The sequence below is a fragment of the Eufriesea mexicana genome, unplaced genomic scaffold, assembly GCF_001483705.2.
Source record: "Eufriesea mexicana isolate 0111107269 unplaced genomic scaffold, ASM148370v2 scaffold10239, whole genome shotgun sequence".
Lineage (NCBI taxonomy): Eukaryota > Metazoa > Arthropoda > Insecta > Hymenoptera > Apidae > Eufriesea > Eufriesea mexicana.
This window is the reverse complement of record NW_016917908.1, coordinates 42,275-57,567: the sequence shown is the minus strand read 5'-3', so window position 1 is coordinate 57,567 and position 15,293 is coordinate 42,275. Positions and strand designations below refer to the sequence as shown.

At 33.9% G+C, this 15,293-nt stretch overlaps 5 protein-coding genes across 6 annotated transcripts in view; 3 read left to right on the top strand and 2 right to left on the bottom strand.

The window, feature by feature from the left end:
* The window catches only part of jus (EB domain-containing julius seizure protein), a 43,025-nt gene extending 38,328 nt beyond the window's left edge, over positions 1 to 4,697 (top strand). For both annotated transcript variants that reach the window (XM_017908204.1, XM_017908206.1), the window contains one exon: positions 2,135 to 4,697. In XM_017908204.1, the coding sequence (XP_017763693.1) occupies positions 2,135 to 2,292 (158 nt within the window). In that variant the 3' untranslated portion in view covers positions 2,293 to 4,697. The remainder of the gene's footprint in view (positions 1 to 2,134) is intronic.
* A 3,496-nt stretch (positions 4,698 to 8,193) lies between these two features.
* Positions 8,194 to 9,544, bottom strand: LOC108553321 (zinc finger protein 830). The gene is made up of 4 exons (XM_017908184.1): positions 9,322 to 9,544; positions 8,641 to 9,124; positions 8,412 to 8,581; positions 8,194 to 8,335 (listed from the first exon to the last, which is right to left on the bottom strand). Exons 1-4 carry the CDS (start codon positions 9,423 to 9,425, stop codon positions 8,194 to 8,196), a joined length of 900 nt encoding a protein of 299 aa, XP_017763673.1. The 5' UTR covers positions 9,426 to 9,544.
* Positions 9,545 to 9,584: 40 nt separating this feature from the next.
* Mesh1 (Metazoan SpoT homolog-1) lies at positions 9,585 to 10,673 on the top strand. Its single transcript, XM_017908177.1, has 4 exons — positions 9,585 to 9,664; positions 9,822 to 10,038; positions 10,134 to 10,465; positions 10,542 to 10,673. The coding sequence occupies exons 2-4, from the start codon at positions 9,849 to 9,851 to the stop codon at positions 10,671 to 10,673; spliced, it is 654 nt and encodes a 217-aa protein (XP_017763666.1). The 5' UTR covers positions 9,585 to 9,664; positions 9,822 to 9,848.
* A 265-nt stretch (positions 10,674 to 10,938) lies between these two features.
* LOC108553320 (probable phosphoserine aminotransferase) lies at positions 10,939 to 13,403 on the bottom strand. Its single transcript, XM_017908183.1, has 8 exons — positions 13,158 to 13,403; positions 12,479 to 12,609; positions 12,206 to 12,318; positions 11,940 to 12,101; positions 11,781 to 11,875; positions 11,534 to 11,703; positions 11,123 to 11,383; positions 10,939 to 11,047 (listed from the first exon to the last, which is right to left on the bottom strand). The coding sequence occupies exons 1-8, from the start codon at positions 13,230 to 13,232 to the stop codon at positions 10,939 to 10,941; spliced, it is 1,116 nt and encodes a 371-aa protein (XP_017763672.1). The 5' UTR covers positions 13,233 to 13,403.
* Positions 13,404 to 14,599: 1,196 nt separating this feature from the next.
* The window catches only part of LOC108553322 (DNA-dependent protein kinase catalytic subunit), a 12,739-nt gene continuing 12,045 nt past the window's right edge, over positions 14,600 to 15,293 (top strand). The window contains exons 1-3 of the mRNA XM_017908185.1: positions 14,600 to 14,726; positions 14,814 to 14,995; positions 15,075 to 15,237. Coding sequence (XP_017763674.1) covers positions 14,600 to 14,726; positions 14,814 to 14,995; positions 15,075 to 15,237 — 472 coding nt within the window. The remainder of the gene's footprint in view (positions 14,727 to 14,813; positions 14,996 to 15,074; positions 15,238 to 15,293) is intronic.

Sequence of the window (15,293 nt, the reverse complement as noted above, 5' to 3'; positions counted from 1 at the left end):
ATAGAAATAATTCTATATATTCAGTAACTGTAAGAAAATTTCGACTGATTTGATAGTTGCAGCGTTAAAGATATATTTTCTAAGTCGAGTGACTCGTATTTGTGTTTAGTAGACAGACTAAATTCTACACCACGCGTTACTTGGATAGCGCACCTCTTATCTTCGAAAAATAATGATACCCGGTTTCACCCTACTTTCTCCTACGTATAGAAAAGGTCAAGGGGTTAAACGATTTTGAAAAATCGTCGAAGATCGTTACGAACGATATCGAAACTGCCCTTAAAAATCGTCGCGGCAGAACGATGCATCTTAACTGATCATAATCATGTTCCACATTTTTAATGCGATTTGACTCTCTTTGCAGTCGACCATCTATAGCAGTAGTCTGTTTAATGATCCCGTCTGTGACCGTTGTTCTTGATTATCATGTACTGTGGACCTATGAGGTGCTCTATTGTAAAAAACTTTTCAAATTGACGCGTCCTTCGAAGAGGGTAAGTTTCGTATTCTTACGAGTTTTTTATACCTTTTTCTTATAATTTACGGTGTTAATCGTAGCGTATATATATATTATAAACATAAATATATATATATATGTATGTGTATTTTGTACATAGCCCTTATTATGGTTACTTACCCTCTTTCGGATACGTCAGAACTTCGAGCCTAGAAGTGTGTGAGTTTTCTACTTGCAGACACGAATAGACCCGAGTCTCCTCTATCTAGCGTTCTCGAGGATCACGACTATAGTTGCTTGCTACAGTAAAAGATCGTTGCTTGCGTATGACGAAGATTCTGTCGTAGAGTTCGCGGTTCAATAAATAGCCTAATTAATTATCACGATCAATCGATCAACCGATGTTCAGAAAGTAACAGTTCGATAAAATGGTAGATCAAATTGGGAGGGAATAAGAAACGCATTCGGACCATTTCTTTGGATACATACATACGTAGATCATTCGATGAATTTACACGAAGGAAAAAAGCAAAATCGCGGTAGTTGTTGAATAATTCGAATACGTATATTCGAGACACGAATCTTATCGTGTGGAAAGAAATTTTTTATTTCCTCCGCGTAGTGTAATTGAACTAGCGAATAGTGTGATACACGAGTTACGACGACGAGAATCGATGATAGTATACGCGTGCATTTCCATTATCGCACGGAGTTCTGAAGTAGTTTTACAAGAGACCGGCTCGCATTCGAGAAATGCGTTCCGGTTACACGGTAAGATAGATTATCGATCGACTTCACTCGAAATAGGTGATGAAACCTTAGGCTTAATCGGCCAGTTTTGATACGCCCGCCATTTCCGTCTCTGAAGATCCATTGACGAGTGAAATCGATCGTCGAGTTTCACTTCAAACACCTTTACAGTTCGAGTTCTCGAGCACTTTTAGAGTTAGACAATTGCATGCACGCGCACACAGTGGCGGTTGAAAGCACAAATAAAGAAAATTGCGGGGAAAGGTTATAATTACTCGTGATTTGGTAACGAATTTTCATATCTCGATGAACGGATAAACTCGGAAATATTACTATCCACGAAAAAGAAATAAATGCAATACAAAGTTAATCTTATCTTTAAATATAAAACAATTGGTATAATAAATTTGCACTCGGAAAAGTCGTATTACTCAAATTCATTAACTCGTCTTGACAGCTCTTCGTGAAGTTAGCACATATTTATTCACATTTCTATTTATTTATTTCTTCCTATCTTGTTAAATAATTTGCCCCTCAAAAAAAAAAAAATTGTTTGCGCGTCGACCAATAAACGCAAAGTAGAATGCAGAGTAAAGCAAATCGAAACGAAAAAGGCAAAAGCCTTTTCACTTTTCTTCTCTACAACGAAAGCGTACACGAGATATATCCTACCCTCTTCAACCCCTTCGCGCGAAGAAAGAGATCTGTCGAACGGAATTCCTTTTAAAAAATATTTCACGCCAAATCCACGACCGCCACTGTAACTCTTTCACACAATCGCAACGAAGAATCCGCTCCGATCGAACTACAGCTCCCTCGGCGCGGCTCTTCATGCTTTCAACTTTATTCCGGCTTTTCGTGTCATGTCAGAGGCATGTGGTCGCGGCAAAGCACGCGATACTTTAGCAAGAAAATCTCTGTCGCCAGGGTCACGAACAGGATCACGACGAGGGAGTCGTGGAAGCAGCGGGAACGCGTCGGCCGTTTCGTCGAAATCGAACAAGTCACCGCCAAATCAGCCCAGCAACATGACGGAGACAGTCCTGGAGAACGTCACCGTCGAAATACTCGAGGCCAAGGCGTAGGCCCGCTGGAGAACGGAAGTAACCCCTCCACGACCATCGTTGCACCGCCATTTTCTTCGACGACGGTCGCGTGGTCGCTTCTCGGTCGAAGGATCGTCCGGGTTCGCCTTCGAACCGACACTAAGCGATACTCTTCTTTCGAAACGTACAAATTCGACGCTACTTTTCTCCTTTTTATTATTCAAGAACAATTTCCGAAGATTCGCCCGTTCGCGTCTTACGTCTGCTGCTTCGGCACAAGATTTACTACGATCTACGCGAGTCTGCGTATCGCCTCTACTCTGGCCTCTACTTGGCCATCCTTTGTCGTCCACGGATAGAGGTTCGAAAGTGTGAAATCTTTGGGATGAAACTTAAAATGCGTGAAATCAGAGACGTTTAGTTTGAGAAAACCGAAGAATAAGATGATACTCCTCGTGCTCGAAGGATGGACGAGTTGAATTCGCAATTTTGATAAAGTTAGACAAAACTTATTTGCGGTATCGTTGTGGAAATAGTTTGATATTCGGCGTATTTTGCACACAGAAATGATAACGCGATGTATTCGAAGAATCCCATAGGTCGATTAGATTCTGTTGTATTTGGAAACGAAGAGAGGAAATCGCGTGAGGAGCGTACCTATTTTCTACGAGTAAAAGAGAAAAAGAAGCTCATGATTCGTTTACTTATTCGTCTACCGTGAGGCACCAATTTCTTCGCCATCGGTCTATTCGTTTGCTATAGACTCGCGTTACAGACGGGCCAACGAAATCTGGAGGCGAAACATAGCAGTGACGATGGAAGGTTTGTGTCTCCTTGTTGTCCAAGGAAACACGGAACCTTGTATCGATTCGATATGTTTTACTGGACCAAACGACAGCGTACATTTCGCCATTAATGGTCACTTTCGCTAAGAACCCATCGCTTCAAGCTAATCAATCTCTACGGGGCTAGAAAGAAATTCGTATTTTATAAACGACACTGTCGAACCAGTACACTCGACGCGTTGATCGATCTTTCTATATGTGCGAACAATCGTTTTAGACCTGCGCCAAACGGCGATCCATCGATGAACGCGGATCAACAATCAGTCAGAGAGATAATCCTCGAGTCCATCGCATTCTGTCTTTTACCTCTGCCATCTCGCCGTCTATTTTCAACGTTGCTACATCACTCTCCTCTAATTTCCAAATTTTTCGAATCGATCCATTTCCCAACGCGAGATTACACCGTGACATCACCGACTCCTCATTACGTTCGACGATCCATGATAGAACAGCAGACCCGCGAGATTTCGAATCGACCAGAGCTAAAAGACGGGACTCCGGTGTCCTAACTACGCTTTATCGTAGGTATTTCATATCGTCAGCTGGTCTGGTACAAAATCGATACGCGTTATTATCGTACGAAGGGATCGAGTAGGTGTCAGCTGCGGGAAACGCGAGTTATTATCGAGGATGAAGAAGATCGCCTGGGAGACATGTCAGGCAGATCCTTTCCGCGGGTACGTGTTCCCAGCACGATATCGACGACGAAGTACCTCGTAGGTCGTCCATGCCAGGAGAAGCCATTTTTCTGGTTTTTCTTTATCGAGAAGCCAACACGAATGGGACCAGACGAAGTGTGTTTGAACCGACATCGTGTGGGTAAACCAATTAAGCCGCGTGATAATTAAGCACACCTTCAGGCAGAGATCTATCTGTTTTGCGATAAACACGTTTAAAGTAAGGATTAACAAGAAGTCGTGCACGGCCACGTTACGTGTAACAGAGGACGAAAGGCACGTCTGTAGTTGCACCCCAAGCCACGGTCGTTTCTCATAGCCACGAGATTCGTAGGCGTTACACCGTTCACACACGATCGATCGTTCGTCCGACTTATCCTTATCCTTTATCGCTTCGAATCGAGTGTTCCACGAAGATTTACTTTCTGTCGCTTCTGCAAACTTCGCGAACGTTTCTCACACGACCCCGTATCTCTAGCAGGCTATCTACAGCGAAGCGCGAGCTTCGTTCGTTGCTCGAGAAGAAAGATCCCTCGTAGGTCAAACATACGCGTCCGACTGATCGAATTCGAGTCGCGTAAACCTTCGATTTGGAACTTGTTAGAAGAAACGTGGAAGAGAATGAGAGAGAACGAAAGGGAAAACGGACGAAATCGCCTCGAAGTAATTTCACCTTAGATGGAGCACCGACCAAATGCATCGTATATACGCGTTCATACGACCGTGTTGCCCTATTTGTTAATCGCACAAGACCTCGTTAACGAGGTGCTAACGATCTGACGAAGATCTTCACACTTTACACACGCATGGATCAGTATATTTAGACGTACACGTACACGTCGAAATCATCCTATTTTTCCTTTTCTCCTTCCCGAGTAAGTAACGATAATCATCGATAGTCCGGTACGATTGTATCTCAGCAATTTAGTGCCTGCGCTCTCGCGTACATAGCGTTTACGTAAAAATGAAAGAGATGAGATTAATTAAATATATATATACATATATATATATATACATATATATCTATATATATAGATACGTATATATATATATATATCAGTACAAGAAAAAAAATTATATATACATTGATACTAGGCTTGGCACTATTTGCACTATTTGTAGATTAATTTTTTGGAACGCCTAGCGACTGTATCCACTCTGTGATCTATGTGCAACGTACAGCTAACAAATTCTTCTTGCTAAACGTCATTGTTATAATTATTGTTATTATTATTAATTCTTGAACCATTTTACCGAAGGATAATTCATAGATATATTATATATAACGTGTAAGCGACTCGCTTAGTTATTATCGTCCCGCACCTAGTGTACTATCTATTCTGCACCCCTTGGCGATCCATTTGTATAGCACCCACGCCACGTAAATACGAAGTAAATTTAGAAACGTCTTTCTAACGATTACGCTATGTTAAAACGATCGTTCAACGATCACGAATTAATATATAACACCCGTTGCGCGGGGTCAAGCAAGATTTAATTAAACGTATGAGCATATAGTACATATGGTGTGTGTGCGTGTCTGTGATATCCGTGGAACTGGGTAATAGTTAGAGAAAGAAGACGAAGAGTATAAAAAAAAAAAAAAAAAAAAAAAAAAAAAAAAAAAAAAAAAAAAAAAAAATGTAAAACAAGAAGAAAGAATGGAGAATATAAGAGGAATGCAGGTACGTTCGTGAACGAGAGGAAGTGCAAATGACTATTAAAATAAGGGGTCTAAGGGGATAACGAGGAGGACCCGATCTGATCCGCAAACGAAATTCGGGGAAGGTTTCCGTTTTCGGATAGAACGTGTCCACTCCGGTGTTCCGTATTACATTAAGTAACGATACTCGATATATCGCGTTCATTGTATCCCGACAATTATTCATTGAAACAATCTTCGATTATAATATAGCACTGTGAAAAGTAATCGTTCGCTTGCAAGAGTTCTTAGAGGTTAACGTTCAACGCGGTTAGCGGAGTTTATGATGCTTCTACCTCTGAGTTAGTTTCCCTCCACCCTTACGATATCGTAGCACAAAGGATATTAACGAAGAAACAAGCAGGGTGCCTCGTCTTTATCACTCAAGGACACTCGCTCACTTTTGTAAGTCTCCTTATTGTCGTTTAGGCGGTGACAATATGGCCACCGTCATCGCGACACTTATACAGAGAACGTATTCCCTACGTAGAACGAAACAGTTCGAACTGTTGATATCAATAACGATACATCGATAATGATCCAAATACGGAACGTAGACAACTGTCGTCTCATCCTTCTTTTCTCGTTACATTCCTTTCTTCCTTCGTGTTTCATCTTAAAATATACGCGTGATCACGATGTGAACCGAACCGTGGTGATCGAAATCTAGGTTCGACGAATCATCGATGATTCACGGGTTTATTTCATAGCTGGTCGTTTGAACTCTGTTACAGCAAGAGATCTTCGTTCGTTCAGGTATATCCTTCTTAGAATTCGATAGAATTCGATAGGCGACTACATAAGCGACTTCGGGGCAGGGACACGAAAGTTGAATGTACAAAAGAACACAAATATAACGAGAAATAAACGTTCGGTATATACCGTCGATCATCGAGCAACAAATTCATAGTTCTTATCACGAAACGTGATTGTTCGAGAAGTTACTGCTCGCGATCTTGGACCGATGGTTAATCGGATAATCGTTGAAGATCGGGCAAACTGTTGTTCCCTGGTGCGTCAGTTTATAGAGACACGGAAGAACGTATCGGTAATCCAAATATGGGGAAGTGTTTGGATTACTCCTCGTTCCCGTGGTCCCAATTGTTCCGAGGGAATCGATTTTTCATGCCCAACCGTCAGTTCTGTACATGCACACAGGTTAAATGTAAACCATCCGAAGGTTAAAGTGACCACTTTTGATATCTTTGTGGAGTATTCGATGGACGACGCTGTTCTCTCCCTGCGTTCGTTGCGTTCAATAGAACAGGACACCTCGAAACCGGAAGACGCAACACGAATAAGAAACCAACAATTCTCGCTGACAACGATGGAACGTCCCGAAATCAAAATTAGACAATACCATGTCGATGCAGTCTAAATCAGGTGAACAGAAATCAAGATCGAGATGAAAGATCGTCGATCCGCGAGGAAACTATCTTCGTCAGTGCTTTATTATAATATATATCTTCCTTAGGAAACGATCTTTCAAGTACGACTTTCATGATTTTGTAAAATTTTCTTGCTACATTAACCTCGCCTACTGTAATCCTTTCGTATCCAGCACAAATTTATCTTGATTGTACGACAAACGATCGTCCAATGGATATCGTTAAGATCGAGTATCCACTCCCTCTAAACACTAGTAATATTACTATAAGCGAAGTATTATAATCACCGACACAGTCTGCTTTTAAGAGACGACGTAGGGTGTACGCACGTTTGAGCTTCTGTAGAATTATACTAAGGATCAGCATAGAAGTTTCGTCTGATCACATAATGTGCTTGAAATACAATAATCCGTCTCGTAATGTTCAACTACTACGATCGCTGGACGGTTCGCGATGAAATGTTGTGATTCGATTTAGAGTAAATAACGTAAAAAAGAAAAAAAATATTATACACTCATCTCGAAATATTTATATATATACAGACACCAAACACGATGTATTCGTAAACTATAGCTCTTGCTTCTCGATTTAAAGAAATAAAGTGGCGTAACGTTAAGATTAAGCTCTATACGATTACGTGCTACGTTATAAAACGTTAAGAGTATTTAAAGTACAGGATTTCTAGGCAGCAATTGGAATCTTACAGAGACATACCTTTTCAGAGATTATAAATACATAAATCGTTCGAAGCATATGTTAGATGAACTCACGCGAGGAACTTTGATTAGCGACTACATATAGAATTTCCTAGCTACTGCGCGTGGATGGGTGCGGGTAAAACGAGTATGCGAGTCTCTCATTTTTCAATTTTCAATATTTTATAATGTCCGGTATGTAACGAAAGTGGATATTGTTAAATTTTTGGCAATATACTACTCACACTATTTTACTAGTGGCTTAGCCTACCTTGTAACCTTTATATTATACATTTCATATTATAGCTTGTAACGGATAAATTAATAATCTATAACAATTGTATTTGAAACTTAATTATATTCTGACTCTTCGAATTCGTTTTAATAAAATCTTAATACACTGTATAAGTTGTTCCTCTTTTGAAAAATGGTGAAAAGATAAAAAATAATGACCACACATAGATTATTTTCCGTTTTTTTTTTCCTTTCTTCTTTTTTATACAAACAATATCCAGAATTTTATGACAATATAACAATATTCTGAATATAAGATAGTTTGAAAAGTACTTTGATAGTATAATACTTTCAAATATTTACAAAATCATAAATACTGTACATTAATTAGAATTAGTCTCATTTATAAGAATTTTTGGCTCTCCAATCAAGAAATTCGTCAAATTCGGTTTCATCACCGCTAGATACATCTTCATCTATATTTTTTTGTTTTCTATCAGTAGCTTGTACTTGTTCTTTACGTTTTACAAGATCCATTACCCTATCAAAATAATACTTAATTTAATCACTATGATCTGTATTATTTAATTAATTAAATTAATTATATTCAAAATTACCTAGACCAATGTCTTATTTGTTCTTCAATTTCATCTAACTGTCTTTCTGTTGTTGCTTCTTCTTGGTCATCAGCAATTATCTGTGCAGACTGTGCTGTTTCTTCTTTAATTTCTTTCTGAAATTTTTCCCATTCCTCTTCTATGGGATTCTTATATTCAACATTACGAACCTAAACATTAATAATTTGATATTAGTTTACTATACATGTAACACATACAATGTTCTTACTTTAGCATCTAAAATTGGATCATCAAAAAATCCTTCTGGAAGAGCTGGTTGATTTGTATCTTTGCTTCTTTCCTTTTCTTTTTCCTCTTCTGTTTCTATATTCTTTGAATCTTTTTCATGTACAAGTTCTTTGTCATTTTCAGTCTTTTCTGTTATTACAAGAGTATTTGATGATATTGTACCATTGACTTGTTTAGAAGGATTATCGAAGAAGTCTGATGGTAAATTCGATGGTATTTGTGTTGGTTGTGTAATAGAATTTTTTAATATACCCTTTATTTTTTTATTTGCTGATGATTCTTGTGAAGGAGATGTAGGTCTCTTAAATGTTTGAACTTTTGTAGTATCTGTTTCTAATTTTGTCTTTTTTGCTAATTGAATATTTTCCTTGTGAATTTTTGAATTTAAATGTACTGGCCAAACTGTGTCACTACGAATAAGAGTTTTGCATAAAATGCACATGAGTTGTCCTGCATCTGTATATGTGTTTACCATGGTTAAGGATTTTTCGAAAACTATAATTAATTTTTTTTAATCTCTAGAAAGTGATATATTTGCGAAACTGTATTCATTTCTCATGTTAAAAGAACAATATAATATAAAATAAATAATATAATAAAAATTCGTATAATATAAAAAAACTTAACCTTAAAACGTGTCAAATAGTAATAAAAAGGATATTTTGCTAGCGGCGATTCAATTTTTTTGACAACTCCTATTTTCTTCTTATGTTCACTCATAGCTTTACGCAAGTTATCTTGCGTTAATTTCCTTTTAAGCGACATTGTGAGAAATAAGTTATATTCTTGGATAACAAATGCAACTCTCAAGATTTAAGGTTATGTTTTGTATGCATCGTCTTATGCAACTTTAGCTCCTCTATCATCAAACTTTAAAAGTAATATCAGCTGGTATAATCCGAATAATTTATAATGTATGTATGCCGACAAGTTGCTTAAATATATTTAGAATGAATTAGATATATTTATAACTCTTTTTTATTGTAGTATTAGTAAATACTAGAGTATGTTTTCCGCTAATGGTTTTAGACTTAAATAAATATAATTTACATAGTTTTTAAACATTTCTTTGCTAAAATTTATTTGTTGTATTAAACTTTTTATATTCTTTTTATAATATTTCATATTAATATTGATTATTTTTTCATTTCCAATAATAAGATATAAGGTGGAAAATCGTGGAAAATCATGGAAAATGATACATGTGTCAATCATGATCCATTCATAATCCTTGGATCTTGTAAATCATGTCCCAAAGAATTGTCTCATGCAGAATTGTTGTCTATAATAATTAAATGTGTCAATTTTGCAGCAATAAAACATAAGGATCAAAGGAGGAAAGATGATAAAGAAACACCGTATATAAATCATCCAATAGGTTTGTAAACTTATAAAAATAATATTTCTTTTATAATTGTGCAATAAAATGAGAAATATGCCATTTTTATTTACATTTGTAAAACTATTTTTTAGGAGTAGCAAATATCTTGGTTCAAGAAGGTAATATTCATGATCCTATTGTAATTGTGGCAGCACTCTTACATGATACTGTAGAAGATACTGACACTACATTTGAGGAGATAGAAAATATATTTGGCACTGAGGTTTGTAACATTGTTAAAGAAGTAACTGATGATAAAAACTTACCAAAAGCAGAACGTAAAAGATTACAAATACAGAATGCGCTTAACAAAAGTCATAAAGCTAAATTGGTAACCTTGGCAGATAAATTATATAATTTAAGAGATATTCAAGAAAGTATACCAATTGGTTGGTCACAAAATAGAGTAAAAGAATACTTTAAGGTAATTGATAAATTCATAGAAATGAATATATAAATATTATCCAAACAAATAAGCACATAAAAGATATTAATTATAGTGGTCCAAAGCTGTGATTGATGGATGTCGTAAAACTAATTTTAATCTAGAAAGAGAGCTAGATCTAATATTTGCAGAGAGAGTGTCAGAAGATAAAGAAACTTGTACATGCAAAAAGCCATTGATATTATGATGTCTCTGTTTTAATAAAACAATAATTCTGAAATTAATTATTTCAAAATATAAAAATATATTTGCATTAAATATTACATAGTATTATATGATATTTATAAAGACAATGAATATTATCATTAAATATTTCCTTCACTAACATTGTATAAGTTATATAAAATACATAAAAGGCTTATACAGATCTTGTAACAATATTATATACCTCATACATATATATAAAGTATTTTTAAGAAAATAATATTTCCAGCAAGTTACATTGTAATTTTCTAATTTTTACAATATTTTTGATAAAACCACATCATATATTCTGCCAATTTTTCTGTCTCTTCTATAGTAATAGCATTGTATAATGACACTCGAATTCCACCCACTGTTCTGTAATTGAATATTACATTTAATACAGAATGTGATAGCATATATCAAATACCCTTTTTTCCAAGCTATACTGACCTGTGACCTTTTAACTGAAGCATTCCACGCGCACTCGCGCCAGATAAAAACTCTTTCTCAAGTTCCTCATTGTCTTTGCTTATTCTGAATGGTACATTCACTCTACTTCTCATATCCGATTTAACTGGACATGAATAGAAACCTTTTGACTCGTTGATTATATCATATATCTTTTGACTCTTTGCTATTGCTTGTTTCTCCATTCCTTCAATGCCACCATGTTCCTTGATCCATTTGAAAACTAAACCAACTGTATATATTCTAAAAATTAATACAAACGTTTTAATATGTATTATATCATTGTGAGATAGTTATTTCTATCAAAAGGGAGCCATCTGTGATTGGTTTAACTTTTTTCTTTAGGTATTTAGGATTATTTTATCATTAAACATATTTATCAAGAAACCTTACTGAAATACTGGTGGTGTATTGTGCAAAGAATTATCAGCTGCCATAATAGTGAAGTCTAATATTGTTGGACAAATTTTCATAGCATGACAGAGAACATCATCTTTCACTATAACAAGAGTCACACCAGCTGGACCAAAGTTTTTTTGAGCCCCAGCAAATATTACTGCAAACTGGACAATATGTTACAGCAAGTTTAATCAATAAATCATCATCATGTTTAACATTTGTCGAAATTAACGTTACGTACTTTCGAAATATCTAAAGATCTTGTAAGTAGATTAGATGACATATCAGCAACTAATGGTATGCCATTCGTTTCAGGTATATAATTAAACTCAATTCCTTAAATAATATTATTATTAATTCGATAATCCACAATTAGATTATTTTATTATTATTTACATACCGTGAACTGTTTCGTTAGCGCAATAGTAAACGTAAGATGCATTGGAATCTAAGTTCCAAGTAGATGGATCCGGAATTTCCGTATATTTCGTAATTTTTGGCAAAACTAAGTTCACATTGCCATACTTGGTTGCTTCTTTTGCTGCTTTAGCTGACCACGATCCTTAATAATTAAATTTATGATAAAATACAAGAAACAATCCACATTCATTTTTAAGTCTAGAAGCTTATGTACTTTATAATTTGGAAGAATGTTAAAAAATTTACCAGTTACTATGTAATCTGCAGTACCGGTTGTCATCATATTTAAAGGAACAGCTGCAAAAATCCCTGTACCACCACCTTGCATAAATAGAATTTTATAATTATCAGGGACATACCTGTAAAATTCAAATAGTTCGTTATTTTGTTTCAGGAGATGTGTACCAACATTATAAATCATTGATAGATGTTTTTTTAATAATAATCGAAACTCGTTAATGAAATCTGTTTCTCGATAAGAAATTGAGTTTTTTATATTTTATTATTACAACAACTTACAGTATTTCTCGTAATGTTGCTTGTGCATCTTCAATAACATTTTTGAAATCATTTGATCGATGACTCAATTCCAAAATGCTGATACGAGTATTGCTAAACGCAAGTAATTCTTTTTGTACATCTTTCAATACCTACAAAAAAAGAAAAGAAGAAATTGTTATTGATACGGTCGATATATTTAAGCAACTTAATACATAGTATTATGTGGTCGCAATAAAAATCTACAGAAACGTAAACAAAATAGTTAATCGTGTTTGTTAATTCGTCCGTAATATGTATTATATTAGTTTAATATTTATTCATGCTCGATTTTAATGATATCAAATAATATAACTACATAAACAAATTTAATATTTGCAAAAATTATTATATTTCAATTAAATAAAATGTTTCAATACTGTACAATAATAAATACGCGTAAGTAAGAATCTCTATCTCTATCTTAATCTCAATCTTAAACAAAAACATTTAAAAAGAATTATTTTTAAATATAAATTTAAATAAATCTATTGAATTAAAATAGAAAAGAAATATCTTGATTTTTTATAGATTGTGTTTCTATTCTTATTCCATTTCATCTTACTTTCTATATTTTAATATTCCTGATAATGTAACGTCTATATTATTTAAAAAATAAAAATAATGAGCTCGATTAAAAAATATAATTTCTTTGTGGTACCTGTTCCGGAAGTTTGGATGGTCCCGCACCAAAATTAATCACTTTGTTCTCCAAAATGTTGCTTTGATCGCACATTGTAAACTCTACTATTGCACTATGAGACTAATATAGAAAGACTAAACTGGATTCGATAGAGAAAAATATTTCCCCACTCCGTGTTACGTTATCTTCTTGTAAACAGTTTAAAAGTTTTTTATCATACTCGAATGATTTTCCTAATATTTATGGCCACTTTTTACAACCTTTCTGTACCTGTTGTATACCAAAAATTGTTGATTTCTAAACACTTTATACAATTATAGATCGTTATAAATCAATCCTTTTTCTTTTTCTTTGCATCACTTACTTTTAATTTCTCTTTAAACTTTCATTTCATTCGCAATCGCTTTATACAACTAATTGTACTAAATTCTTAAAATTTATTTTGATAAATATAAAAATCAACAAGTTATGTGACCAATACCGATCCCTGCAAATATTCGATATGTTATTTTATTCTACTTTGTATGTATGAAAACCTGTCAAACTGGTTCGCATAAGTGAAAAATGTGGATTGGTTGTTCATAATAATTTACTCACAGACGTTCTCTTTATCAAGCAACCGCGAAAATTGAATGATTTATTAAAACCAATACCAAGAAATTGATTCTCATTTTATAATATTTACCGTCACTAAAAATAATAATTTTGACAATTTTTGTAATTTCTTAATCACTTTAAAATATATAAAAATGATATTAATACAAATTAAAACAAAACTAATATGAAAATTGTTTTCAAACCAATAGGGACAACGTTATTTTGAATTCTCTAAAGATTTTATTCCTTTGATAAATATGAAGAAGTCCCCAGCAACGTTTTATCTTCCGATTATGAAAATGACCAATGCGATTGACCCATGACGCGTGATTCGTTTACCGGTTAAATCTAGATTTTGCAGTTATTAATTTAAAGTTAAGTATACAATTCCTCAGCAAAATTGCTTCTATCTATAGTTTTATCGTAAATGTCATTTGTTATAAAGTAGATAATTTCGAATGTCTCAATTTACCATAAATAATAAAATTCCTATTGGATATAATTCATTTTATACATTGTTTAATTATATATAATAATAGCACATTTTTTGAATTATAATAATTGTTTTATAAATTATTTAAAATAATCCAGTTCTAAAAATGTACATCGTAAAATGACTTTTTGATAATCAAATACGAAAATACGCATATCTGTATATATGTATTTTGGACTTACCATTTTTAACCCAATTTGCTTTGTTGAATATTTCATCAATTTAATTTTTAATTATATCATCATTTGTTTGTAGATATGACATAATCAAAAAAAGGCGCAATGTGACGTAAAAATATGAAAAAGTCCGGTATTATGTCAAGATATAATAATTAATGATTTATACTTAATTATAATACAAACCACTAAACATGGATTCATTTAAAACGTTTATGAACATTTTTGAAAGGGCAATAGCAGAAAGGAACAGCACAAATTTGTTAGAAATTTTAAGGAATAGTAAAAGATATTTTCAAAATATAGCAAAAGATGATAGTGGTATGTAATAAACAATATTACTATCTCATAACATTGCAATACAATATTCTTTTTATTTTCAATTTTTCTTTTAATTTTTACCTCTAGAACTGATGTTATCTATATTATTTGATAAAAACAAAGGCTTATTCTCTTTTCTTAATAATGAACTTAACAGATCAAACCCTCAAAAGGGTTTTGATATGGCAATTAAAGAAGCATTTCATCTACTTGAGTTTATCATGGAACAATTCTCTGATATATTTGTGTTATATGTAGTTGAAGCAAAGGTATCACATAAATGTTATATTATATACATTTAATTATATATCTTTTTACTTCATATACTAATACTTTATTTTGTTGTAGAATGTATGCCAGCAGGCACTTGTAACCCGTTGTTCATCATTTATTCAAAAAGCTGCATCCAATACTTTTAATACATTAATACAAGTTTTTAAAGAATTCGAGATTGAATTAGGTGAAACAGTAAAAAAATTTATTTCATTGTTTCATTTAGTTGATATTAAAGGTAGCGTCAAAATATACAATAAATTTATATTTATATTATATATAAATAACTTAATT